Genomic DNA, 27,183 nt, shown 5'->3' with positions numbered 1-27,183 from the left:
TTGAGTTTGTGCTTCCAAGAGCCCTAGGCCTGGACTTCTGTCCCGAGGCCAGTCTCGGAGTCCCCAGGATGGTGGGGAGGTTGGGAGCAGACACACCTTTTGTCCAAAGGGTAATTCATTCCTCTACATGAAAATGAGCAGTTTGGTGGCGAAAGGCCTTTTTTCCCCTAACAAACAAAGGCAAGTACTCCAGTAATGTGCAGGGTTCCTGGGAGTAGTATCACTGTGTCTCTCCTCCCACCCACTTTGTTTCCCCAGCTATGGCCTGAAGGTGGACATTTGGGCGGCTGGCGTGATCACGTACATACTGCTCTGTGGATTCCCACCCTTCCGAAGGTCAGTGGCTCTTTGAATGACAATATTTGAACTGTAAACCCTCTCCCTTTGATCAGGAAGCAGACATTCTACTCCTGGCAATCAGGACCAGAAACTACTCAATAAAAATGTCAGTTAAAAATTATACAAACATACCTTTCACTTTTTTATCTTAATTTACAACCTATTAATGTATATTCGTTGTCCACACTTTTGATGTGAGGCCAAGGCCTTTGCTTTGTGTTTGGTCCCCTGAGTTTCCTGCGGTCATTCTTCCATAAAACACACCCATAGTCCAGTGTCTATGATTTCCATTCTCAGTCTTTTTCAAGAGGAATAGATTTAAAGATCCTTGCGAAGCAATCTGATCCTTCCAGGTAAGCCTTTTTCTAGTTCTTAAGAGTTGTCTCTTCTACTTAATTCGACAGCAGTTTTTTGGGTTTTTTTTTTTTTAATAAATTTATTTATTTATTTATTTATTTTTGGCTGTGTTGGGCCTTTGTTGCTGTGCACATGCTTTCTCTAGCTGTTGAGAGCGGGGGCTACTTTTTGTTGCCGTGAGTGGGTTTCTCACTGAGGTGGCTTCTCTTGTTGCAGAGCACGGGCTCTAGGAGCACTGGCTCAGCAGTTGTGGCTCACAGGCTCTAGAGCGCAGGCTCAGTAGTTGTGGCGCACGGGCTTATTTGTTCAGTGGCATGTGGGATCTTCCTGGACCAGGGCTCAAACCTGTGTCCCCTGCATTGGCAGGGGGATTCTTAACCACTGTGCAACCAGGGAAGCCCCCTCAACAGCAGTTTTTAAACAACTCACTTTGCAAAGCATTCAACCTAGTTCTTGTAGAAACAGGGAATTCTTTCTTTTTAAATTTATTTTGTCCGTTCACATAATATTTAAGTAGAATTACAAATACTTTTGGCATAAACAGAACTGGGAACAGCAGATTGACCCTTGGTGACCCTGCACCTCACCTGGTGGCCACACATGGTGTTTGGGTGTGTGCTGGGGTGCACTCACACCCAGCAGTCCATGACCAGGGGGCGTGTGGGGCTTCGACACAGCATCTCTTTTGATCAGTTCTGTCTCCCTCTTTGGAGCAAATGAACACTTTGAAGCAGAAGTTCATCTAATGGTGCATGTTTGATTTTCCTCTGAGTTTTCTTGAATGCTCTTTTCCTTTTAATCCCTTCTTTGTTCATTTTACAACTATTTGTAGAGTAGCTCCTGTGGGCCAGGTACTATTCTAAGTGCTGGGAATCGAGTGGTGAACAAAATATATTCTCTGAGGCCATAGTGTTTACATTGTAGTATTCGGTCAGTAAGTGAAAAATAAGTTTATTCCATCCCCCCCACACCCCGCATTTTATTGTGAAAGCTTTCAAACATACAGAAAAGTTGAAAGGTTTATCTTTTTTAAATGATCAATTTTTAATTGAGTTGAACAGCTTTGTTATTTTTTTTTGCCGACACTAAACACAAGAATGACAGAGATATCAGTCTCTACTTGTGAGAGCCTTCTGGTGTAGATACATCACGAGAATATTGATCAAGCAGAATAACTGAGCATGAGGTCATGCTCAGTTGGGGGCATGCTTAATTGAGGGCTAGAAATCACAAAAGGTTTCGCGAAAGATATGACGTTTGAGTGGGACCTTGTCCTGGTGGCGTGGGTTAGGTTTCTGTAGGTGGAAGGTTCTTTCCATCTGGCCATCAACATCATGGTTTTCCATCAAGATCATTGCTCAGGTGGGTTATACAGCCTGTAGGATTACTGGACGTATCAGTTTTTGCTGAATAAATAACAAACTTCCCGTAAAGGCAGGGGTGTAAATCATTCTGTGAGTCCACTGAGCAGTTCTTCTGCTCTGGGCTGGCTCAGTGTCAGCTGGGAAACGGATATGACTTGGCCATGTGCCTTTCAGCGTCTGGTGGGCTAGCATGGGCTTCACATGATGGTGGATACAGGATATCCCAAAGCAGCCAGAGCACTTTCCAGGTCTCTGCTTGCCTCACATTTCTTCATTGATGTCCCGTTGACCAAACGAAATCGAATAGCTAAGCCTGGGGTAAATGTGGGAGAAGGTTAAGTGTGTACCTAGAGGGTGGGGTATCATTTGTGGCTATTTTTACAGTCACACTGTGCCCTGGCTGGTTTCCGTGATGACTTGTCTTGGGAACTAGTCAAGTGCAGGGGGTAGTGGGTTTTGATAGCAAGTAATTCTAGGACCATTTACAGTAGAGTCTCCCTCCTTGGTTAACCCAAGTTAAGAGCAGTTGGAAAAGGGTATCAGGGATCAGTTGTAGAGGAATGTGTGCTCACAACTCCCTCTAGTGTTGCCACTTGGCAGCGCAGCCTGGGAGTTTTTTCTTTGACTTTGCTTTTTACTTTTTAACAAAAGTGAGACTCAGATTGAACAATATGTATCTATTGTGACTTGTTACCCAATGGACAGCAGCTTCTTTGTGGGATCTTGAGATAAGTCTGGCTAATCAAAAAGCAGTAAAACTACATTCTGAAAGCTGCTGCCTTAGATGTTATATTCAGAAGCTGGTCCTACAACTCTAGATAGCTTACTTTTGAAAAATGTTTTCCCTCTTTCATACCATGTTGTGATGAAAGAGAATCTATTATATTAAATGCTAGTTACAGAAACATCTTCACAGCGTACAGAGAGACATTCTGGATAGATTTTATAACCTATAATATAAAATATATTTATTTTTATATATTTTATATATCATATATATATATAGCAAATTATGGAAATGGTCCTTTAAAGAATGATAAATGACTAAGGTATAAGACAGATTCTCTACTTAAATTTGTACCTAAAGTAAAGTCCTTCCAACAGATATCTCAAAATATTTGTTTTCTACACAAGATGATTTTCACCCAAAGCTTTTTAATTAAAATTGTTCCTTGGAATTGACAGTTTCAGCTTCCTTCACTGTAGCATCTCTCATTCTTCTTTTAGGGTTTTCAGGCTTTAGTCTTGGGCTGACATATATTTTCCCTCCAGTCTTTTCAACACCAGATTCATTGTTACCGAGAAGGATGTTGGTTTTTCAGAGGCAGCTCGGCGTTTAGTTATTGCCTAAGCAAGTCTGTTCTTAGGGCCACTGACAACAAGTAATACTTGCCTGACTATGCTGAGGTATTTGATGTTTCTTTTAAAGACACACACATACATACCCCCCTTGAAGTCAAATGTTTGCACATCATTTGTGAAATAGCTTACAGCGTTTTTTCAGGTTACCTCGTCCGACCTTTAATGACTTGGCATTGGATAGAGTGTACACAGACTCTTTTGCTGTTTTCAGAGTTTTCCTTAATGGGCGTTTTCATACTTACAGCTCTGTACTGTTTAAGAATTAAAAAGTGCCTGAAGCATCTCAGCCAGATTGTACAGTATAAATGTGTTAATGAATCCAGGGAAGATTTAATCAGAGAGGCTTTTATTATGTGAAAAATAAATACTACTAATACTACTAAGAAGATAAATTCTCTTCAACTCTGCTCTCGTGAGGGCAGCCCGAAGAAATTCCCAAAGCTCTTGCAGTTCACAGCATGGGTCCTGAGGGTGCCATTCTAATTGCCAGGATCCTGGCGTTTTGTTGTTGACTTAGGCTGTTTTGCCAAGGACCTAAATCCTGCAGACACACCCCCAACGTTTTAGCTGTTTGTTAACAAAATAAAAGCCATCGATATTAACAGAACATAAGCTAGTCGAGATTCCAGAAAAATACCAAAAAGGAGATGAGTGCAGTCATAGAGAGGAATGGCTAAAAAGAACAAATTCTGGAAATGGGTGATTTTTTTCTGTCTTATTCTAACATTGTCTCCTGGGGTCCTCCAATTTTCTAAAGGTTTCTGTAAAATCCCATTGTGTTCTCAGATGCACCCTTGACTCATTTTGAAGGAGAGTTGAGCTGAATTAAATCAGTAGAGAAGTAACAGTGAAAAGGAAAGAAAAGATTGAGACACCTAGAAAGAGTCTGTGCTCACTCCAAGAATGTCACTTGGTAGGAGAGCGAGGTGGGTGGGGGCACCTCTTGCCTTGCCCGGTGATCTGGCCTGACTTGTGCTGTTCTGTGCGCTGCGTGACCCTAGAGCAGGAACGAGGCAGCCACCTCATCACACAGCCCCCAAATTTGTCGCTGGACACTCCCCGGAACGATCTCTTTCTAGGGACACCCCACTTGCCCTTGCAGACCCTGGAGGGCTGGTAGCATGAGCAGCCTCCTGTCCAGAAGGCTGGGCAGGGTCCCACGTGAGCACCCTGAGCAGTAAGTAGGCTGCAGGGAGCCTGTCGGGAGCTCCAGGAGGAATGTTGCACCCTTGCCAAGTGAGACTGAACTCCGCTCCTGGATTTTGATCTTGACCCCAGCAGTGCATCCTGAGTTTTCTCCTAGGGCTTTGTGATGGCCTAGAAAGCCAAGGACTGTGTTCTCACTCTGGCCATTGACGTGCCCACCAAGGGAAGGGGCTCTGTGGCCCTGGAGATGCAGTTTTCTGGGAGGTAGGGGACGCCCAGCTTCCTGAATTTTTCCCAGCAGTGTTTCCATGGCGCCATCCATAAAAAGTCAAGTCATCATTTGTCCTGTAGGCACCAGCTGTGTGTGCAGGTGCACCTTGCGGGGGGGTGGGGGGCAGGTAGGCACAGGGTGGGGAGGTACATTCACCCAGGGGTGGCGAGGTGGGTTTACCTCAACCGTGCAGTTCTAGTTGATGTCCTTGGATGGGCTCTTCGTCTTGGACTGAGCTTCAATGAAAGGCAAGTTCCAAAGAGGGGAGCACATTGTGTCATGAATGTTTGTCCAGATTCTGAACTCCTTATGATGCTTTCATATGTTGGCTGCTTCACTGATCTTTGGCTGTTTTCTTGGAAAAGTAGAAAGAGGAAGGACAAGGAGATCTGACTCAAATGTGCTGCTTTTCCCTTCTTACTACCACGAGAGATTGAGGGCAGGTGCTGAGCTTGTTTTTTGCTGAAATGAGGGTTTACATCATTTGTGGATGCCATTTTTTTCTTGAGTCTTTTTTTATCGTGGAAAAATATATGTAACATAAAATTTATCATTTAAACCATTTTTAAGTGTATAGTTTTAAGGCTTATGTGGTGTTAAGTACATTTACAATGTTGGACAACCATCACTACCATCCATCCCTGGAACATGTTCATCTTTCCACGTTGAAACCCTGAACCCACTGAACAAAGTTCTTGCATCTTTGTCTCTTCTCTCTCCCCCCTCCCTCTCTTCCCCCTCCCTCCCTCCCCCCTCTCCCCCTCTCCCTCACCCTCTATTTCCCTCCCCATCTCTCCCCTCCCTCTCTTTCCCTCCACCCTCCCTCCGCCCCCCGTCTCTCCCCATCTCTCCCCCCCCACACACACCTCCCTCTTTCTCTGTGATTCCCAGGCCCATGGAAATGTTCTTCGGTTCTTTGTCTAAAAGGGAGAGTGTCATCCCAAATGCAGTTGAGACCCACAGCTGAGCTATGACATGCCCAAGCCAGAGAGACTGGACTCCTCCCCCCTCCTCCCATGAGCATTTTGTTAAAAACTGTAAGGTGACTCTGACTCTTTCTCTGTTTCTCCATCACTGACTTAGTGAGAACAATCTCCAGGAAGATCTCTTCGACCAGATCTTGGCTGGGAAGCTAGAGTTTCCGGCCCCTTACTGGGACAACATCACGGACTCAGCCAAGGTACCCATCCAGGCCCATTTCTAGAGGTTGCGTCGTGTTGAGGGTCCTCAGCCATTGTGTGGGGCGGTAGCAGCTCTTGGTGTTGAGCTCCACGTCTGTTTTTTTTGCGGTACGTGGGCCTCTCACTGTTGCGGCCTCTCCTGTTGCGGAGCACAGGCTCCGGACGCGCGGGCTCAGCGGCCATGGCTCACGGGCCCAGCCGCTCTGCGGCATGTGGGATCCCCCCGGACCGGGGCACGAACCCGCGTCCCCTGCATCGGCAGGCGGACTCTCAACCACTGCGCCACCAGGGAAGCCCCTGTCTTGACTTTTAATGTGTGGTTCTTCATTAAGTTCCTTCCTCAGTGTGGTCTCTGAAATGCTTAACCAAATTCTGAAAGCTGGACTGGCTGTCTTCCCAGTTTGCCGCTACCGTCCTCCTGTGCTCCTCTAAGCCCTAAACGTTTGTTCTTTCATTTATTCAAGAAATGTGTTACGGACACCCGTCAGACTATAGGGGTGGATTTGTGAGACCTGAATTGCCAAAAGGAGCAGCACTGCAGTTTTGCGCTGTGGAATGTTGATAGTGACCGGAACTCTTAGGAGAGAACATCTTGGGTTTAATGTAGGTTCGGGAGAGACCTCTTCCTCTCTCAGTGCCGCCGACACAAGGCAGCTGTGTCTGTGTACTTGCCTCCTAGGCGTGGGCAGTGGAGGTGATAATAGCTTTTGCATTCAATCGGCTGAGCAGCTGTGTTGGCTGTTCTTTGAAGTCCTTGGTGCCAACTCAAGATTTCTGTGTTGATGCTGGCATTACCCCCTTTTGCCTGCTCTGTCACCTTCTTTATTTCTTTCCAGGAATTAATCAGTCAAATGCTTCAGGTAAACGTTGAAGCGCGGTGCACTGCGGGACAGATCCTGAGTCACCCCTGGGTATCAGTAAGTACCCACATCCCCGGGGAACCAACATCTCTGTGTCCTGTGGCCAACAGCATGCTTCCTCGCCAGGGCTTTTGCGCAGGCAGAGTTCTGCATCCAAGTTCCATGGAGGATTAAATGTCTGTTTTCTCTGATGAGCAAGTGGCATGAAGGCAGTTCTCTGGGGGAAAGCGGTTGGCACCAGGATCCCGCTCTGTGAGTGACCTGGCACGTCACTGTCCCTTCCTGGGCCTCAGTTTCCTTGTCTGTGAGAAGAAGGGTCTGGCCAGGATGCTCTCTAAGGAGCTTTTTCTGTCATCCTGGGGTTTGAGAGTTTTTAGGATTTGCCCAGAGATGAGCCTGTGTCAGACCCTGGTGTCTGTCTTCATGGCACGTGGTCCCAGGAGCACTCCTGCTGCAGGCGGTGTGGCCGGGACGTGGTCCTGCCAGAGTCAGGCAGAGGATGTGTGACGTTGCCTGGAATTTCTCTGGGCTTGGGCGGTGGCTCTGGGCTTGGGGGACACACGGTCCACGAAATGGCAACAGCAGGAGAGGCTGCGCCCCCCTCAGTCCTGGAGGCACCGGGACAGTGACGTTAATAAAGGGGCTTTTGCTGACTTTGGCTCCCCAGGCACCTCTGCCACCCACTGTCCCACACGTCCCGACCTTTCCTTTCAAACTCTCTGGGTCCTGCTAAGTGACTTGGCTGTTAGGCCAAGTAGCTGAGATGCCACATTTTTTAAATGAGCGATCAGGACTAACAGCTACCTGCATTCTTTTTTTTTTTTGCGTTATGCGGGCCTCTCACTGCTGTGGCCTCTCGCGTTGTGGAGCACAGGCTCCGGACGTGCAGGCTCAGCGGCCATGGCTCACGGGCCCAGCCGCTCTGCGGCATGTGGGATCTTCCCGGATCGGGGCACGAACCCGTGTCCCCTGCATAGGCAGGCAGACTCTCAACCACTGCGCCACCAGGGAAGCCCTGCATTCTTGATTAAAATGATAAGCTGTTCATTAATTTTGATGTTTCCATGGGAGGGCTCTGTACTGAAGTAGGTGGCATTTGTGCTGCGGGGGGAGGGTCTCGGAACCCTGTAGACTGTCCTTGTGCCACTGGGACCTCTGCCCTCTCCTCGGCCCCCTCCAGACCTAAGGAGGGGGGTGAATGGCAGAGGTCTTTCCGAGGGCAGGGGACTGGTGAATAATGGTAATCGTTTCTAATTACTTCACTTAGATTGTTCCCCCGACCATGTGGCTCAGATGGGCCCATTTAGGAGGAGATGGTGGTGGTGACGGCTGGTGTGTGACTGCTGAGGAAGACACAACATAGACGTGAGAATCAAAGGCAGTGTATTTGATTCTTTCCTGTAGGACGATGCCTCCCAGGAGAATAATATGCAGGCTGAAGTAACAGGTAAACTCAAACAGCACTTCCATAACGCGCTCCCCAAACAGAACAGCACCACCACCGGGGTCTCCGTTATCATGGTAAGTAGAACGCGTGGTCCTGCCCTCGGGCAGCTGCAGTGTCTGGCTGACGAATCTTATCAAGTCAGCCACCAGGCGTTTCCCTCACACGGCCATGGGCGCTGTCGTGTTCCTCTCCACTTCAGGAATGGCTTGGCACGTGAAGGGCACCCTTTGGCCGGCTCCCAGGCCTTGGGTCCTGGGATCAGAGGTTGCGCAGGTCCCGGCAAGGCCAGGCTGATGGGCCCCTGGCCGGGGCGCCCCGGCCTCTTCTCCTGGGCTTGGTGGCCTCCAGGCAGCTGCTTTGCTTTCCCGTCTAGAGAGCGGTTCCCAAGCCCAGGTGGGACTTACAGCAAAAGGAGTGATTCCCTGACTACTCAAGGCCTCAGAAATAGATTATTTGAGCTATGAATGATTCTTTGGGACTTGGGATAAGAAACAGCCAGAGTTAAGCAAATTCCATTTTAAAAAGTCAGTGTTTTGTGGTTTTTTAAAAGTTCGGAAGAATGAAAAAAAAATATTAGTTTTTTCAGGGTTGGTAAAATTTTATGAGAAGTCAGTAACAGTGATCCCCATATTTTTTCAAATCTTTCTTTTTCTAAAATGTTTTTTAAAAGGCAGCTTACCTAAATACCCAAACACGGCAGATGAAAAGTGGCATTAAAGTAAGTGAAGTAGCATGAAAGTAAGTTCAGCAAATGGGAGAAGAAGGCAGAAAAAATAAAACTGAGCCAGAAGTGTGGTGTGCCCCCTCCCACCACTGTCCAGACCCAAGTCGTCACCCAAGTGGGGCCGTGAAACTGGCCCCCTGCTCCGGTGCCGTGTGTAGAGCACGGGTCCTCGGCGTGATCTCCGTCCCACGCACAGGATCAGGGAGCCGCGGCCGGGAGTCAGGCTTTCTCAGGAGGCGGGAACCTGAGCTGGGTCTCGGCCACCCCAGTACTGCGGGGATCCTGCGGAGCCGGACAGCTCCGTCACCCGGACCTCAGGACAGGCCCTCACCCTCTGGAAAGGCTGGGTGTCCTACCGACTGGGAAGAAAACAGTTGCTTATTCTCAGGGCGCACCGTAGCCTGGGAAGCTTCCCTGCGAGGACCTGGGTCCAGACAGAGGCAGAGAGAAGCCCCGCCCCCTCGTGAGTGCGGGAGCCGGGCTGCTCCTGGAGCCTCTACCGCTGTCCTGGCACCGCCGCACCGTCCTCCTCCTCCGGGGTGGGCGGCTGCGCTCCCCCCTCCAGCCCCCAGTCCAGGCTTGCAGGCTGATGTGCTGCCGGACTCGCGAGTGGGGGTGATGATGGACTCCGGGCCGAAAGAACGGGAAGGCCTCTTGAGCTGTCGTTTTCCTGGCATCTCAGCAGTGTTCTGCCGAGAGCCTGAGAAAGTCAGAGCTGTCACAGAGCGGCAGCTTAAACCCTTTGCAAAGAACCAGCTTGACGGAGCATGAGAAAGTTCTCAGGCGGTTCACCCTAGAGAGCAAGGCTGCCGGCTGGGGTAAGGGGTCACCACCCTGCCTCCGGCTGCGCTGTTAGGCAGCTTCTGGCGAAATTTACAAAAATGTAAAAACACTGAAAAACTGGCACACGCAACATGGAACAAAACACTTGAGTCAGCGGCACAATTTAACAGCCACACGTTAATTCAGCTTCACAGTGTCCTAGAGGAGGAACCTTTATAGGAGGCGCCCAGGGCTTACGGCAGCTCCCCCACCTCATTCCCTGGGTCACCTGTCAACTCACGGCCCAGATGGGAATGGATGGCCCAAGGCCTGTAGCCCACTAAGGTTCTGGAATGATCAGCCCTTCTGCCTTTTGGCCCAGTATAGGCTCTGTTCTGGTTAAGGACGTTTAGGCTCTCTCAGACAGAAACTACATCTCACGGTTTACAAATGGCATTTTTCCATTTGCTGATGGATTTCAACTGTTAAATTTCAAACTCCTGAGCTTTAACGGGATGTTTGTGTGAATGAGCAACGCTTTATTGTGATTCCCGCGGTGGTTGTGAAAGTTGTGTGTTCCCGTGTGTGTTCAGTGTCATCTTGGGCATGTTGGCAGGGCTCCATCTAACCCCGCATTCCGTACACAGCTCCACAGCGCGTTAGCTCTGGGGAGGTGCTGACGACGTCATCACGCTCACTGCCTACGGGGCAATCAGTAGAGCCTGCCTCTGGGGGTACCAGTTTTCCATGGCCAAAAAGCTGGCCTGTGAATTCTGGCTTGTCCCCCAGAGCAGCGGTGAGCAGGTCTCCGCAGGGATGTCGTACTCATCCTTGCCCGACCGAGGACCTGGCGTGGTTGCGTCCGGGCAGCTTGCAAGGCTTCCGTGTCGTCTGCCTCACTCTCTTCACCAGTACTGTGCGTCTTTGTGTCCTGCCCTTGGGAACAGTTTCAAATGTTTTCTTAAACATCATTATTCACCAGTGACTCTCCCTGGTATTTATATGTTCTCATAACTGGGGTATGTGAGGCTCATGTGGTTTCCTACAGATACAAATAGCAGTGGAAACAGGGTATAAACGTTCCGAGGCGGAACCCTCAGGAATGGCTGTGTGCTCCCAGACGGAACCTTGCTCTCCGCTGCCACCCCCAGTGTTCTCTCTGCCTCGGCCCCCCACACCCCCCCAAGGATTGGAGCCTGAGGCTCTGGTGAGAAAATGATAGGGTAGGAATGGTAAATAACGGTGCAAGAAAGTCAAGTTGATGCTGTTGTCTGCATTTTGTTTGACAGTTTGATTTGACAGTTTGAGAGACACTTCAGAGTTTCACTCTGTACCCCGTTGAGACTCTGGGGACCCCGGAGCAGAATTCTGGTATTCAACATGCTATGCTTCATCAGAGCCGCCTCTAATTGTCACCCCTCTTAAATCTGCATGCTTCTCTTGGACTTTGACACCAGCATCCAGCTGTCAGCTCCTCATGTGGGTGCAGGTCTCCTGTACCTACTGACACCCGTTTCAGCCAAACGCAGCCTTGGAAACTTTACTTAAAACTTCTCGCCTTGCCACGTTGCCTTCCTTCCCAGACCAAAAGCTGGCGAGTGCACGGGAGGAGAACTCCAGTCGTTCTCCTGCTAAAGGCTGTTTTTCACTTAGGTGAAAAAGCATCTTTTTGTGAATGAGAGCATAAGATGGGAACCTTTGTGAAGGCTTTTGTTCTCTTTCTCCAAATACATTTCCAAAGATGCATTTTTATCGGTAAGACAGTGTACGGTCAGCTAGGCTTTGGGATAGGAGAACACCGTTGGATAGGATTTTGGTTTAAGAGGGGCCTGTGGTTTCAGAATGCACTTGCATTTGCTCTGGCTTATCCTTAGATGCTTAAGGAAGGACCGTGCACCTGCAGAGGGGGCTCACCACCTCGCCCAGAAGAGGCCATCTCGTGGTGGGAAAGGGAATTATAAGAAACCCCTTCTCGCTGCATTCCGTAGCCTTGTAGCTGACTGGAGAAAGGATGGATTCAAAAAGCGTGCTTTCCCACTCGGGGATTATGCTTCTTTCAGGGGGGAAGTTGGGAAAGGATTTGGGCTTAAGATAAGACAAAACTGTTTCGACTGTGTTGCTTCTGTTGAAAGTAAGTCTAGTTTCTGTCCCTGCTTCTCTCCTCGGCCCTCTTGCCTCTCACGCCGCCTGCATTGCTTTCCTCTGACTAGGTCCCAGGCGATGGTATGTACTAACTGCACGGCACTGCTTCCTTCCGCTGCCCACATGCGTCTTCTTGACGGGAAGGGAAGAGGAGAAATAACTGCGGGACTGTTGCTTTCTTCTACCCAGGGGAAGTTTTATGGTAGAAAAAAGTGAATGCCACCTCTCCCCGCTTTCAGTGTTTTCACTGAGGGGTGGCCTGGCCTCTGCTCATACTGGGAGCTTGGAAGCTTGTTAAAGAGCGATGCTGAGTTTCTGATTTGGCTTGTCCACAGTTACCTCTTCTCCAGGTAACGGAAATTGTCCTTGGCAATCCCTGAGCGTTCAGCCCGAGCTGGGAACAACCTGTTGTCCAGTTGACACCAAGTGTCCCGAAGGCAGCCGCCCAAGTCTGTCCTAGGAAGCCCCATTGTTCATATTTTCTCCAGACTTTTTTTTTTTTTTTCCTTCCAGTCAGAGTACCGGAAGAATCAGTGGTGCATTTCCCCCTCAAGGTGGTTAGACCACAAAAGGACTTCTGGTCCACGTGCCTTGTAGCTAAAGGTGCCTGAGAACCGAAAGCTCCCCACGTTTGGAAAACCCAGTGAGAGGGCCGCTTCCTCAAGCCCACTCAGAGGAGGAGGAAGGCAGGTCAGGGCCAACCTCCCAGGCTAGGGTCAGGACGTGAGACGACTTCTGCACCCCTGGAGCAGGGTAGCAGGTTAAAGCCCTTGGGGGTGTAACAGGATAAGACACCCGCACAAAGAAGAGAAGAGCAGGGGGGAGACGGTGGGGGATGGGAAGATGGGTAGTGCAGCACCATCGACTCCCAGGGCTTCCATAGGTTACGGGCACCGGTGTGATGGGGGGTGGGAGGTACTTACTGTGGATGACCTGTGAGTACTGTTGGAATCCCCGACGGGGAACCTTCTTTAGAAGAGTTAGCTGTCAGGGACCTCGCATTCTTACGGGGTTTGCTTCTTGTCCAGGACTCTTCTGGGCTCAACCCAGGCAGCTGGGAGCTGGAGCCGGGGAGGATCTGCCCAGGCCGCATCCAGGGCAGTAGGAGCAGAGGCCGCGGCGCCGGGGACGGGCTGGCCCGTGGGCCGCCGTCGGGGGCAGCCGGGCGTTACTTCTCCTCTCCTGTTCCCGCCGTGCATGCTCTGCGCGCCCTGCTCGCGGTGCCGGGACCGAGGCGGCGGGCTAACTGTCTCCTGCTCTCTTCTCAGAACACGGCTCTAGATAAGGAGGGCCAGATCTTCGGCAGCAAGCTCGGCGCGGACGGCAGCCGGCCCGGCCTGGAGCCCGCTGCCCCGGAGCCCCCTGCGTCCCCGGAGTCGCCCCCGCGCTCTCCTGCCGCCGCCGCCGCCGCGGAGTGCGAGCGGGCGGGGACCTGGCGCCGGCACCGCGACTGACCGGCCGCCCCCGCCGCCCGCATCGCTGCCCGCACCGCGCGTGGCATCGCCGGGGCGGACAGCGCGCGCCTCCGGGGCCACCGCTTCCCGCGCGCTCCGCTCGGGTCCTGGAGGGGCCTGTGCGCGTCGCCTTCGGGGACAGGTCCTCGGAGTGGCTTCGTTTAAATTCTCTGTCTTCTCAGTTCAGTGGATATTTGACGGCGTCACCAGGAGAATGTGCAACTTTTATCTGACATTGAGCGCATTTTTATAGAAACACTTTGGATGCACCAAGATCTCTCTCTTATTTAAGTAAACTCAGGAGGGCTCCCTTTTTCTTACAAGCAACTCAGAACTGCGTCTGTCCCTTTGTGGGCGCCCTTCCTCTGCTGACGGGGGTCGGGGGCTGGCTTCCCGCGCAAGGCTCGGAGCCCGAGCGGACCCCCTGGTCCCGGCACTCCGCCCAGCCTCGGGGGCTCGTCTAGGACGACACTGGCTCTGGACTTGTGCGCAGACCGCAGGGAAGGCCGTTTCTTCCCTAGAAGTTGTGTTTCCCTGACTTCCCACGACCGTATTAGAAAATGCTGACGACCTTGTCCTTGGGGCTTTTTAACGAGAGGCGTGGTGCATGCCGCGTCGCCGGGGCGCTTCCTTCTCCAGGTTCGGCTGCGGGCAGAGCAGGACCAACCAGCGGCCCCAGGAGCCGCCGGAGCCTCCCTTCTCCATCTGCTTTTCATCTGCAGCGGCGGCAACAACCCCCAGGAAGCGCGGGGCACAGTCGGGACTGGGCGGGAAGATGCCTGCAGACATCCTCTGTTACTAACCTTCTGGAAGGCTGCTGGCAGTTTTTCCTTTTTTTCCACCACCCTGCTCTTTTTAATGATTGTATATAATCAGTGTATTTGTTTTACCTGCTCATCTTCTAAACGGGTGGGCCTGTAGTTCATTCTCATTGTTAGACTTTTGCCGCCTACAAGTGTATCCAATAAATTTTCCTTCTTGAGAAATAGCAGTCAGGGTGGGTAGAGGTTCCTGCGTGGTGGTTTTGCAGAGTGTGTGGTCAAAGCAACACCTCCCCGGCCCAGGTTCCGGCTGGTGCCAGTGTTTGTTTTTGTCTCGGGGTCACAACGGGGAAGAGAGGTGCTTGGGAAGAACACACGGAGGTGCACCTGGATGGAAGTGTGTCTGATTACAGGTGCAGAAACTCACAACAAAAGCTCAAAAACGAATAGAGATTATTAGTGTACAACAGAGGACTGTGATGGCACCAGAGACAGGAAGGTCAGGCTTTCTAGGAAAAGGGGAGCTGGAGGAGCTGTTCTCCTCTGTCTGTGTCTGTCTCAGAGATTGTGCTGTCTCCTGTCTCTGCTTCTTTCATGGCGTTTTGACTCTTAGTTTCTGTTCCCTTATAACGTCTGCTTGCCTGGGCTCTGGCTTAGCCTGTAACTGCTTCTGTCCCCAGCTTCGCAAGGCTGTACAACTCCACGGCTTGAAACCATATCTTTCAGCTCTGGTTCTCTTCGTTCGCATTGCTGTGTGATGATTTCTCTCTGGGCTGGTGCTGACCTGTGATCCACTCCAGAGGCAGGTGACAGAATGCAGATGGGCTTCCTGGGCGCACAGCTCCAGTGGGTGCAGGCTTCGAGAGAGGGTAGTGATGGGCAGGTCCAGAACATTCTGCCTGTCGCTCTTCTCACCGGTTAAGGAGCAAGCTTCTTCATAGCTTCCAAGAGAAACATGTTTGTTAATGGAAGCGAAGAGCTAATGTAAAAGAAAGAGGAGAAAAATGAGGATAGTGAAAATGAAAATGGAAGAATGATGGAGCAAGGCCTTTAGCGTACTGATCGGAGCCTGAAACTCGACCCCGTCTCTCAAACTGCAAGGTTCAAAGACATTTGCTAAAGACTTAGGAAAATAAATGGCCAGGGCAGCGCCAGTCACTGGCGACAGGAGCAGGAGCACCTTCTGTCCTGCAGATGCTCCCATTTTCTGTGGCACCCTTGGGTGGCCTGGAGACAGGAGTAGCCTGAGCTGGGTGTGGCAATGTGGCCTGGCAGTGGCCAAGCAGTTCTTTAGTAATTAATCCCACAAACACCTAGAGCGTTAAGCGGTGGTAAAGGAACAAGCCCAGAAATCAGGTGACATAACCCGGGTCATAGAACTGGCAGGAGACAAGCCATCCTGTGGTTTCAGATTCCACAAACATCAAACCTGTGCCCTTTTGAAGGCAGCCTGTTGTCCAGGGTAAATCAAGGCCTGGACATGAGTGGTCATCTAGATGAAGATCCTAAATAAAGGCTCCGACACCACAAGCAAATTGTTCATTCACCCACACGTTTAGCAAACGTTATGGAGCTCTTATTCTGGTCTCAGGATCCAAATTAAATAGAGGTCCTTTATTGCTGGGTTCCTCCGCTCCTGCACTGAGAGAGAGGCATGTGCTTGGTTTATGTTCATCCCCTTATTCCAGCAGGGGAGCCGCGTCTACAGAAGTTGACCTTTGAATAGAGCAAGGGAAGCAGTGACCTGCCGAAGCCATCACGGGCCGCCTGCTGGGCCCAGCCAAGAGTCAGCGGGAGTCTGTCTCTCTTCAAAAAGGTTGCCGTGACGTGAAAGTACATGGAATACACAGATGGCAGCATTTGGCGTGACTCCCCCAGAATATCTGCAGGAATAAGATTGGGAAACGTGAATCAGGAGGTGGGGGACAGTTCAGAACAGATAAACCATATTGAGAGAAGAGTGCTGGGTAGTGACGCTGTCTTTTTTTTAATTTTGTTTTATTTATTTATTTTTGGCTGCGTTGGGTCTTCGTTTCTGCGCGCGGGCTTTCTCTACTTGTAGTGCGCGGGGGCTACTCTTCATTGCAGTGCGCGGGCTTCTCATCGTGGTGGCTTCTCTTGTTGCAGAGCGTAGGCTCTAGGCGCGCAGGCTTCAGTAGTTGTGGCGCACGGGCTCAGTAGTTGTGGCTCACGGGCTCTAGAGCGCAGTCTCAGTAGTTGTGGCGCACGGGCTTAGTTGCTCCGCGGCATGTGGGATCTTCCCAGACCAGGGCCTGAACCCGTGTCCCCTGCATTGACAGGCAGATTCTTAACCACTGAGCCACCAGGGAAGCCCAGTGACCCTGTCTTGGAGGAGGACTTTCAGGGCAGTTTGCCATCCCATGGAAATACAATGTAAGCCACATAATTTAACATTTTCTGGTACCATATTAAAAAAGTCTGAAAAGGAACAGGTGAAATTATAGTATAGTTTATTTAACCCAATATATCTAAACACATCCCTTTAAAGTATTATTTCAACATGTGATCAATGTAAAAAAAAATCTTTGGGATACTTTACCTTATTTCCTTGTCCTAAGTCTTTGAAACCTGGTGTGTATTGACATGTATGGCACATCTCAGGTTGGACCAGGCACATTTCAAGCGTTTAATAGCCTCGTGTTGCTCCACCTGCCAAGCTGGACAGTGCAGCTCTAAAGAAAGGCCACAGCACTCAGTTTCCTTGTTTTGTTTAGTTTTGCATATGATGTGTATGACAATGCAGAAAGAACCCTTATCCACTGTTTTAAATGGGATGGACTGATTTAAGACGATCTCGGCAGGTTAGAGCACTGATCCAAACCTGAGATGTGAAATCAAAGCGTGAAGTCCTGTGATTCAGTGGCCAAGGCCTTGGCGTTCAGTGCTTCCCGGGAGAGATCTGGGAGGGGAGGAGTGCAAAGAGTACCACGTCCTTAGGCGCCAATAGAACTGCTTAAACGTTAGCATAACCTTCAGCTGCATCCTGAGACGTCCGTGCAGATCGTGGGCAGCGTGAGTTGAGCCTCCCAGGTACGGCTCTGCGCTGGGGCCTCGGGGTGTGCGGTGCAGATGAAGCAACCATCGCCTGAAAGAAGGCAGCCAGAGTGGCGAGGGGTTTAAAGCCCGGGGAGCCAAGGACTGGTGGAGAAGCGGTCAGGTGTTGCTTAGGAAAACCCAGAGGCACCTCCGCCTGATGTGTGGCTTCACGGTGAACTGCTCTGTGGCAGGGCGTGCAGACTTCTTTTGGGCGCTCTGGGTGGTGGCCCGAGGTCAGTGGGTAGGAGGCATGAGGGTCACGTGTGAACGCAGCGTCGCAGAAGCAGCCCGGTGACAGAATTCGCTGCTTTCTAAAGGAGCGATTGTCTAGTTCTGGGAAATGCCAAGGTGCTAAATAATAACAAAAGCTCATAGTCTACAGAGTTATCTCACACTGTCTTGTTTGAGCCACACCACAGCCCCGAGAGAACAGCTAACATCCCTGTTCAACAAATGAGGAAACTCAGATGGGTCTCGAGCTGACGGAGCCTGGACATGCCTCTCCTGGCCCTGGGGCAGGTGTCCTGGGAGCTGCTGTGCCCCTCCTGGTGGTCAAGGATGCTTTAGGGGTAGCGTCTGTGTCCTAAGGTGGAGGTGGGATGGGCTGGGGGAGACACCTGACAAAGTGGTAGAAAATCGAGGCGGCTGAGAAGTTCCCAGGGCGGGGGCGTGTGAGTTCTGTTAGGTGAAGGAAGGCAGTAGTCTCTCTGAGGGAGGCGGATGTGTGCAACTTTGGTTAGTCTTGGCCAATGGATTTTAAGGGGCCATTCTATGATAAAACCTGCAGCCTTGAGCTCAGTGGGGGTGCGTTACCATCATCGAGCAGCTGAGCGGAAGAAAAAGGTATTTGGTACAGAGGCTGGCCTGCTCGTGCCGTGCTCCTTCTCAAACAGAAGCCTCCTTCATCTGGGGCGGAGCTGGCAGCTTGGCCTTTGGCGGTCAGGAGGGTTTCAGCCCGAGTTGGATGGTGTGAGGCTGGGCACCTCTCTGTGCTGGCACTAAGCTCAAGCCTGGGGAGTGTCTCTCAGCTGATCCAAGTCTGAAGCTGCAGCACAGCCAGCTGCTTCTGCCAGGCTCTCCCAGCATCTTGGTTTTGGCAAAAGGAAAAATATTCCTGAACTCGAGACAGGAAAATAATTCACTGCATGTTTCTGGCAAGTGACTGCCGTGGAATTGAGAGGAACGTTTGTAGGTCACCTGCTTCCCTTGCCTGCAGGTCAGACCACCCTGTTCTCTAGAAAGAAGCACGTGAGGCCCTCTGGTTTGAGCAATCTGCGTTTCTGGCTCAGAGACGCAGGGCAGGGAGTGATGTGTCAGTGTCATTCATCGTAGCCTTGGGCTCTTATATGGTGATCATGTGATTTGGGGGACCCAGGAAATGCATCATGGACTCTACTTTTCCTATCTATTGAAAAGAAAGATCCAAAAGACGTTTCTCCCACTCATGTGAGAGGAAATAGAAAAGGTAGAATTAAAATTTTTTTTTTAATTTTACTTTTTTGATTTGCTACTTTATGGTCTTTGCCTTGCCAGCTTCCTTGCTTTTCCCTGCAGTGATAACTTGCGATGCCTATAGAATTAACATCACTAAACTTTATGCTACAAAAAAAGGGAGGTGGCAAGGCTGACTGTTCTCCTAGTTGAAATAGAAAACGCTTTCCTCCGTCTGTGGTGGGGCAGAAATAGCCAAGTGGAGGCACGGGCGTATTTGCGGATACGCATGGTTTATGCAGATTTTCAGATTCACGTCGTCCCCCTCTCTGTGTCTGTGAACATGCTCTGGCCTAATGTGATGTCACGTGATGACGTGGGGCTGGCTGCTCCTCCATCGTCCAGCGCACGCTGGAAAGTGGCAAAGCTGCTCCATCAAGCTCAGTGTGGGATCCTTCCGACTGTTTAAAGACATTTCTGCTTCCTGATGTGGAAGGAATCTGTCCCGGGGCTGCTGGGCTCTTCAGCAGTGATGGAGAGGGGGTGGGGCTGCTGCAGGAAGGAGCAGCAAACCAGGTCAGAGCTCCTGACATCGTGTCTGGTAAAAACGTATCAAAGATCCCTAGTGAAAATCTCTCCCGTGAAAGTCCTATCTTGGTGGGTCTAAACTGTCATGTGCCATTTAAATTCAGTTATATTTGCAGAAAAAGGTGCAAAGTGGACGTGTGGTCTGGATGCATCCAGATTCCCTGGCTGCCTGCCAACTTGACCCGCGTGACCTCTGCCATCTCTCTGCCCCTCCGACAGCGAGGTGGAAGGACACACGGCCCCAGATGTGCGGTCAGGCCCCTGGCTGGGCTCTGCTCTTGGAGCTGAATGGGAACGGGCAGCCTGGTGGTAAGCTCCCGACCTCATGTGCTACACCCAGCTTCCGTGGGTCTCAGGCAGGGGACCGTCCCGCATGCTGACAAGCAGAACTGAAGTGTGGGGTTATCTCAAGGCAGAATTGTTCCTTTTCGTTGGATTAATTTATTGGAACATTTATTTGTGGATGTTTGGTCCACTTTGGGAACAAGCTTCCCCTGAGTGGATTGTCCACCAGTTCGCATCCATGTGCCTGTCAGGTTTTCATGTTCTCTCTGCTCTAAGCCCTCATATGCTTTTTCCTAGAGATCCAGTGGTATTTCTTAAATTAGAGGCTCACGGACTTGACTGATGATGTTTCCGTCAGAATCCACACCATCGGTGAGGGAAACCTTTCTTTCCCGAGGCAGTGCATTTTAACACTCCGCACGCTCAGCCGCACCACCCGCTGAATGTGCCGCCGTGGCTCCTGGCTGTTGTAGGTCATCCCGTTTCATCCCAAGCCACCTCAGTTTTGACTTTTTTCCCTAATTGGTTTATATTTATTCGAAGTAGTTTTCTTTAAAGGAGTGAAAATTGGATAAAATAAGTGAATGTTGAGTAAACCCTAACATATACAGTACTAAACAGAGTCTACCCCTAAGAAGCCCTGTGTTGATGCCAGCGGGATTCGTTTTATGAGTAGATACAGTCAGCCCTCGGCAGCCGCAGGTTCTACGTCCGTGGTTGGTGGAAGCCACGGATGTGGGGGGCTGGCTGTAGTTGTGTGTTGATGCCAGTTGTAAGGTATTAAGTTGCAGTGGATTTTCCACAGTTGTAAGTTTTAAACAATAAAGGCGGTAGAGGCACCAATTTTCTTCTTGGGCTCCAAGAGGAAGCTGCTTCATGAACTTTGCTTCAGGCTTGTTGAAATAGGTAGTTGAAGTATCATGTGCCTGGCATATCACTTAGATATTCCTAGTTTTCTTCTGCCACTTTCCCCAAAGTTCCCAAAGTGTGATATCACAGGTTAGTACCAGTGAGGATATTCATTTACCAGTAACTTGGGTATGTCTTTGACTCTAGGATGTACTTCCCCTCTCCCACATTTTACCATCTATTGTTTTGTTAATGGTTTATAAAACAACGGTGGATTTTAGACGGAACAGTGTATAAAGTTCCTTTGGTCTTTTGTTTGCTAAAGGTCTCGTGTTCTCATTTCCGTAATGCCCATTTTCCTGTTTTCATTCAAAAGAAAGAATTGCTCACCTATTGGTTATTGTTCAAAAACTATGACTGAACCAGGGTTTGACATCTTCCTTGCAAATAACTTTATCATCATTTCAAAAGGAGGAGTGAAAAAGATTATTACCAACAAAACAAATACCATTTTATTTAATTTTTCTGGCAAACAACTGAGTTGTTCCATTCCTAAAATCTTTGCTTTTAGAGAAGAGCTGAATGTGTAGGAGAAAGGAGGCGACCCCTTTTAGGTAAGTAAGTTGCAAGAGAAATAGAGATGGAATGTCAGTTTCAATGCAGAGTTCACAACTTACAAAGAATTTATTTATTCAATACAGACCTTTTCTCAAATATTTTTCACAGAATTCCACACAGCAATCTGCTAGAAAAGTAGAATTCTACAACACCAAAATGACATTTTTGTAGTACAAATGGCTAATCAAAAGGAAGATGAAGATTGTTTAACAACAAACAGCAGGTAAAACGAGGGTTGCTTCCCACAGCACCCAGCAGCCTCTGTTCCTCGGCCCGGGGCGGGGATGGGGAGGTGGGGGGAGCCCCGACAACGGCTCCGCCACAGTGCGTGAGCACAGTCAGCCCTCGGGGAGCGAGCTCTGCTACTTGCATTTACTTTAAAGGAAAAACAGAGGTGGTGAGCCCAAGAGCATTTCCGTCATTTCATTTGGGTGTGCTCAGAAGAGGACAGGTCAGGAAAACATTGTAAATATTTCACACTTGCGATAACATTAGATCCTTTATGATAACCACACAATAAAATAAAATACCCTCCCCCAAACCACAATTTTCTAGGCCTAAAACATGCTCGAAGAATAACAGTGATAGAAATAATTCATTGAGATGTTTTAAATTACATTTACTGTAATTGAAACAGTGCTATTTAAATCCCCAGAAATTTCAGTGCTGAAGCAGCACAGTTGTTTGTTTGGAAAAATACAGGACCCAAAGTACAGCGTAAATAAAATTCCCTCACCCCAGTATTATAACCCATTCCTTATTGTTAAAATCATACATTTCTCAAGATGACAGATAAACGGGAAGTGTTTTTCCATAATATAACTAGCATGAGTGGGTTTGCTTGCTCCACTGTATATTTATTACTTCCATAATTGGTGAAAATAGACTTCTCATTATGACTAAAAATATAGATTTTTTTTTTAAACTACAGAACCCAGCAGCCAGTTTTCTGCTTTGCTATTCCCCCCAAAAAAGTCAAGCAAGGTCTACAAAAATAGCAATTAACTTTAAAAAATATTTTGCTTCTTAGAGCAAATTTAAGTTACATTCAGATGTGATTGCTATTTCTAAGAGAAAGATGCTGAGGGCGCTCCTGTGCCCAGGCTGGGGGGCAAGGCTGAAGCCCAGCTGTCACCTCAGTAGCGGGTTTGGTATTCATGATGCCACCGGTTGAAGTCATTGTAGAACAGAACAATGCTTCCTGAGGCCATGCCAGAAATGATGCACCTGGGAGAAGCAGAGAGAGAAGGAGGGGTTTACAAACCTATTTATCATCTCCTCAGGCTTTGTTACTAAAGAAAGAACTGCCCTCCCCAAATCCACGAGGTAAATACAGAAGATGGCAGCCAGACGTACAGTTTGTGAGATTTACGGTATGTGTTTTGATGACTAAAATGCGGTCCTGAGTAAGCTCAGAGTCCCACCTCTGACACTGCACACGGATCCAATTCACAGCTTGCCTTTATATTGAAAGTACAGCTAGTTTGTGCAAGATGAGCCACAAAAACCTGAACAGACTAGATAATTTCTAAGGCGGAGAGGCTGGGCAGGTACATTTTTTATATTAGGTATTGGAAGCAAAATAAAGAATCATAATCTCAAAGTAATTGCTGGTGGAGGAAGCAGCACACAATCAAGTGACTGACAGAGGTATGTGACACATACAGAATGAATGAAGAGTAAGAAATCAGAGTGTTGACCACCCTGCAGAAGAATATTCTGTGTCCCATCGTGTTGAAGGTAGAGGGGCCTTGTCCTCCCAACACAGCGACTCACTGACATGATCACCATAGACAGGAGTTGCTGTTTGCTTCCCCTGTCCCTGGGCTGGTGGTGCAGGGAAAGAGATGGAGCAGTAAGACAGGCGGTTCAGAGGAGCCTCTCCAGGAGGTAGAAGCCTATTTATTATCTTAGACCTCTCTCTGTATGGTTTGGTTAGGAGAGTCCTTAGATGTCATACTTAGTATCCTTAGTAGTACCTCATATCAAATTTAGGAATTAAAATGTATCACAACAAGAAAATCAGCTAAACACAGAAGAAGGCGGTAATGAGGATATGAGGGACAAAAAAGCACTGAGACGTGTAGAAAGCAAACAGTAAAATGGCAAAAGCAAGTCTTTCCCTATCAGTAATTACTTTACGTGTAAGGTGATTAAACTCTCCAATCAAAAGGCAGAGAGACTGGCAAAATGAATTAAAAACATGATCAAACTATGTGCTGTCTACCAGAGACTCACTGTGATCTAAACAGGTTGAAAGTGAAAGGATGGAAAAAGATATTCCATGCAAATAATAATGAAAAGAAAGCTGAGGTGGCTATACTAATATCAGATAAAATAGGTTTTAAGTCCAAATGTTACGAGACAAGGACACTATATAGCAATGATAAAAGGGTCAATTCATCAAGAGTATATAGCAGTTACAAACCTATATGAACCAATCAGCACCCCCCAAGATAAATGGAACCAATGCTGACAGAATTGAAGAGAAAAATAAACAGTTCTACAATAATGGTTGGAGACTTCAATACCCCACTTTCAATAATGGGTAGAACAACCAGAAAGAAGATACGGAAATGGAGGATCTGAACAATACTAAAAACCAATTGGACCTAACGCATATATAAACATTCACCCAACAACAGCAGAATGCACATTTTTCTCAAATGCACATGGGACATTCGCCAAGATAAACCATACATTAGGCCACAAGTCCTAATATGCTTTAAAAAGATTGAAATCATACACAGTATTTTTTCTAATCACAACAGAATTAAACTAGACATTAATAACAGAAGGAAAACTGGAAAATTCACCAGTTTGTGGAAACTGACCAATGGGTCAAAGAAAAAAATCTTAGGGAAATTAGAAAATACCAAGACAAAACAAAACAAAACAACAAGCCAAAACTTACAGGATGCAGCAAAACCAGTGCTAAAAGGGAAATTCAGAGCTGTAAACACAGACACTTAAAATCTCAATCAGTAACCTAAGTCTACACATTAAAGAAAAGAAAAAGCTGCAAACTAAACCCAAAGGTAACAGAAGGAATGAAACAAAGATTTGAATGGAAATAGGGGATAGAAAAACAGAAAAATCAACAAAGTCAAAAGTTGCATCTTTGAAAAGGGCAACAAAATTGACAAACTTTTAGTTAAGAAAAAAAGACTCAAATTACTAAAATCATAATGTGGAGACATTGCTACCAATTTGATAGAAATAAAAAGGATTATCAGAGAATACTAGGAACATCTGTATGCCAACAATTGGGATAACCTAGATGAAATGGAAAAATTCTTAGAAACACACATTATTCCAAAATTTCATCATGGAGAAATAGAAAATCTGAATAGACTTATAACTAGTAATGAGACTGAATCAGTAATCAAAAACCTCTCAATAAGAAAAGCCCTGGACCAGAGAGCTTCACTGGTGAATTCTATCAAACATTTAAAGAAGGGTTAACACCAACTCAAATGCTTCTAAAAAACTAAGGAGAACATTTCTTACGTCATTCAATGAGGCCAACACACCCTGACACCAAAGTGAAACAGACATTACAAGAAAAGAAATCACAGACCATATCCCTTATGATTACTGATACAAAAATCTTTGACAAACACTAGCAAACCAAATTCAGTAGCATATTAAGAAGATTATACACCATGACCAAGTGGGATTTATTCTTGGAATATAAGGATGGTCTAACATTCAAAAATCAATTGTAATATATCACATCAACAATGAACAACAACAAAAGAAACCCACATGAGAGAAGGCATTTGACTAACTTCATCATCCTTTCATGATAAAAACACTGAAACTATGAATAGACGGAAAGTGCCTCAACACGATATAAAGGGCATTTATGAAAAATTCCCAGCTAACATCACATTCAGTGGTGAATACTGAAAGCTCTCCCCCTTACTGGGAACAAGACGAGGATACCTGCTTTCACCACTTTTAGTCAATATAGTACGAAAAGTCCTAGCCAGGGCAGTTAGGCAAGGAAAAGAAAGAAAAGGCATCTAAATTGGAAAGGAAGAAGTAAAATTACCTCTATTGCAAGTGACATGATCTTTATGTAGCAAATCCTAAAGATTCCACACACAAAAAAACTGTTAGAACTGATGAACTTATTGGCAAAGTTGCAGGATACAAAATCAACAATACAAAAACTACGTTGTGTTTCTACATACAAGCAGTGAACAATTCCATCAGAGCAACAACAATGACAACAAGAAATAAAATGCTCAGGAACAAATTTAACCAAGGGGGCAAAAGGCCTGCATGTTGAAAACCAGAAAATATCGCTGAAAGAAATGAAAGACAACATAAATAAATGGAAAGACAATCTGTGTTCATGGGTCGGAACACTCAATATTGTTAAGACGACAGCATTAGCCAAAGCCGTCTGCAGATTCAACCTAATTCTTATCAGAATCTCAATTGTTTTTGCAAAAATAGGGAAAAAAACATCTTAAAATTCACATGGAATCTCAAGGGAGCCTGAATAGCCAAAACAATCTCCAAAAAGAACAACAAAATTGGATGTCTCATACTTCCTGATTTCTAAACTTACTGTAAAGCTACAGTAACCAAAACAGTGGTACTGGCTTAGAGAGAGACATATAGACCAACAGAATAAAACAGACAGTCCAGAAATAATCTCTCATGTATAGGAACAGTCTTTTTCAACAAACAGTGCTGAGAAAACTGATATCCACATGCAAAAGAATGAAGTTGGACCCTTATGACCATCATATATAAACAAACGTTAATTCAAAATGGATCAAAAACTAAATATGAGTTAAAACTATAAAATTCTCAGGAGAAAATATAGAGGAAGCACTTCATGACACTGAATTTTGCAGTGATTTCTTGGATATAACCCCGAAAGCACAGGCAACAACAGAAAAAAACAGATAAATGAGACTTCATCAAAATTAAAGGCTTTTGCACATCAAAGGACACTATGAGATGGAATGATGAAAAAGTTCTGGAAATGAGTAGCGGAGATAGTTGTACAACAATGTGAATATACTTAATGCCACTGAATTATGCACCCCCAAAAAAGGTTTAAATAGTAAATTTTATGTATATGTTATCACAGTAAAAGAAGTTAACTAAAATGAGAGACTGTATATTAAAAAGAAATAAGATGCCAGGTAAAGATTATCTCCCCAAAATGAAGGTTTTAGGAAATAAGCCAGATTTCTCACTGCAATCATTATGGACAGACATACAGGCATCTCACATGAAAGTTTGTTTAAGAAAAAAGGTACTTTAACATAAAAAGCTTTACAGCAATATAACTGGAGGCTTTGTTACTTAAATCCTGTCTATTCCTAGAGAATTCAGCCTTTGTCCAAGATTGGCAATGCCATCAAACAAAATCATGCTTTTTAAAAAGTATCTTGGAAACCCCAATATTCATCAGCTTTTTTGATTGCACAGGTGACCCTCACAACCCAGCCCATCCATCAGCCCATTTACATACATTCCCTCGCCAGTTTTTAATGCCACCAGTATAGACCACAATTCCAGTGTTACCTCTGGTCGTAAGACAGTGCCATGGCCCGGATCCCGGCGTCACAGCCTGGATAGGCGAAGAGCTGCTTGAGGTCAGACACCTGCCAGACCATGACCACACCTTTGTCTCCTCCGGTGAGCAGGTACTGCCCGTCCCGGCTCAGCTGCATAGCCTGTGAGACACAGCAACATTCAGTAGAGACACGGCTCTCGGAAAACTTGGGCCCTCACTGCATCTCTGATTAATTCGACATGATGCCAGCCGGCTACTGGAGCCACAAAGGGACAGGGTGTGTATGTGTTCCTGAGGAGTTTTCAGGAAATCATGAGTCATAGGAGACTTTTGCTATTTTTCAAAAGTCAAATGGGCAAAGTTAGGCAATGCTTGAGTTTTTGAGTGTTTTAAATTTCTGCTTTTTAAGGATGAGGTGGCAAACTCTTCCAATTCTATGACTACTAATTAAATGGTCCGTGTTGTGGATGGGGACCAGCACTGTAAACTGAAGCGCTTCCTGGCGTCTCTCCATTGCACTGTGGTCATGCTAAGCCTGTTTTGTACCAAGGCTGGGCAGACAGTGCTAGCTGACCTCATATCACTGATGAAACACTGCTGCCTGTGGGGCTCAGCCCCACAGGAGACCACCTACAGCTTG

At 47.5% G+C, this 27,183-nt stretch overlaps 2 protein-coding genes across 11 annotated transcripts in view; one reads left to right on the top strand and one right to left on the bottom strand.

Moving 5' to 3' along the window:
• DCLK2 (doublecortin like kinase 2) overlaps positions 1-21,190 on the top strand; it is a 162,503-nt gene extending 141,313 nt beyond the window's left edge. For 4 of the 8 annotated variants that reach the window (XM_082611168.1, XM_082611167.1, XM_082611166.1 and 1 more), the window contains 5 exons: positions 259-336; positions 5,923-6,019; positions 6,857-6,937; positions 8,285-8,401; positions 13,224-14,395. In XM_082611168.1, the coding sequence (XP_082467294.1) occupies positions 259-336; positions 5,923-6,019; positions 6,857-6,937; positions 8,285-8,401; positions 13,224-13,409 (559 nt within the window). In that variant the 3' untranslated portion in view covers positions 13,410-14,395. Of the gene's footprint in view, positions 1-258; positions 337-5,922; positions 6,020-6,856; positions 6,938-8,284; positions 8,402-11,102; positions 14,396-21,106 lie in introns of those variants that run through there. The other 4 variants (XR_014293218.1, XM_082611170.1, XM_082611171.1 and 1 more) reach the window with 4 other exon arrangements.
• Positions 21,046-27,183, bottom strand: part of LRBA (LPS responsive beige-like anchor protein) — an 826,328-nt gene continuing 820,190 nt past the window's right edge. For all 3 annotated transcript variants that reach the window (XM_082611157.1, XM_082611155.1, XM_082611156.1), the window contains exons 56-57: positions 26,552-26,703; positions 21,046-22,225 (exon numbers count right to left, since the gene is read on the bottom strand). In XM_082611157.1, coding sequence (XP_082467283.1) covers positions 22,135-22,225; positions 26,552-26,703 — 243 coding nt within the window. In that variant the 3' untranslated portion in view covers positions 21,046-22,134. The remainder of the gene's footprint in view (positions 22,226-26,551; positions 26,704-27,183) is intronic.

This window comes from Mesoplodon mirus, assembly GCF_964341445.2.
Source record: "Mesoplodon mirus genome assembly, chromosome: 2".
NCBI lineage: Eukaryota > Metazoa > Chordata > Mammalia > Artiodactyla > Ziphiidae > Mesoplodon > Mesoplodon mirus.
Note: the sequence above shows the minus strand (reverse complement) of the source record. Positions and strands in the feature narration are given on the sequence as shown.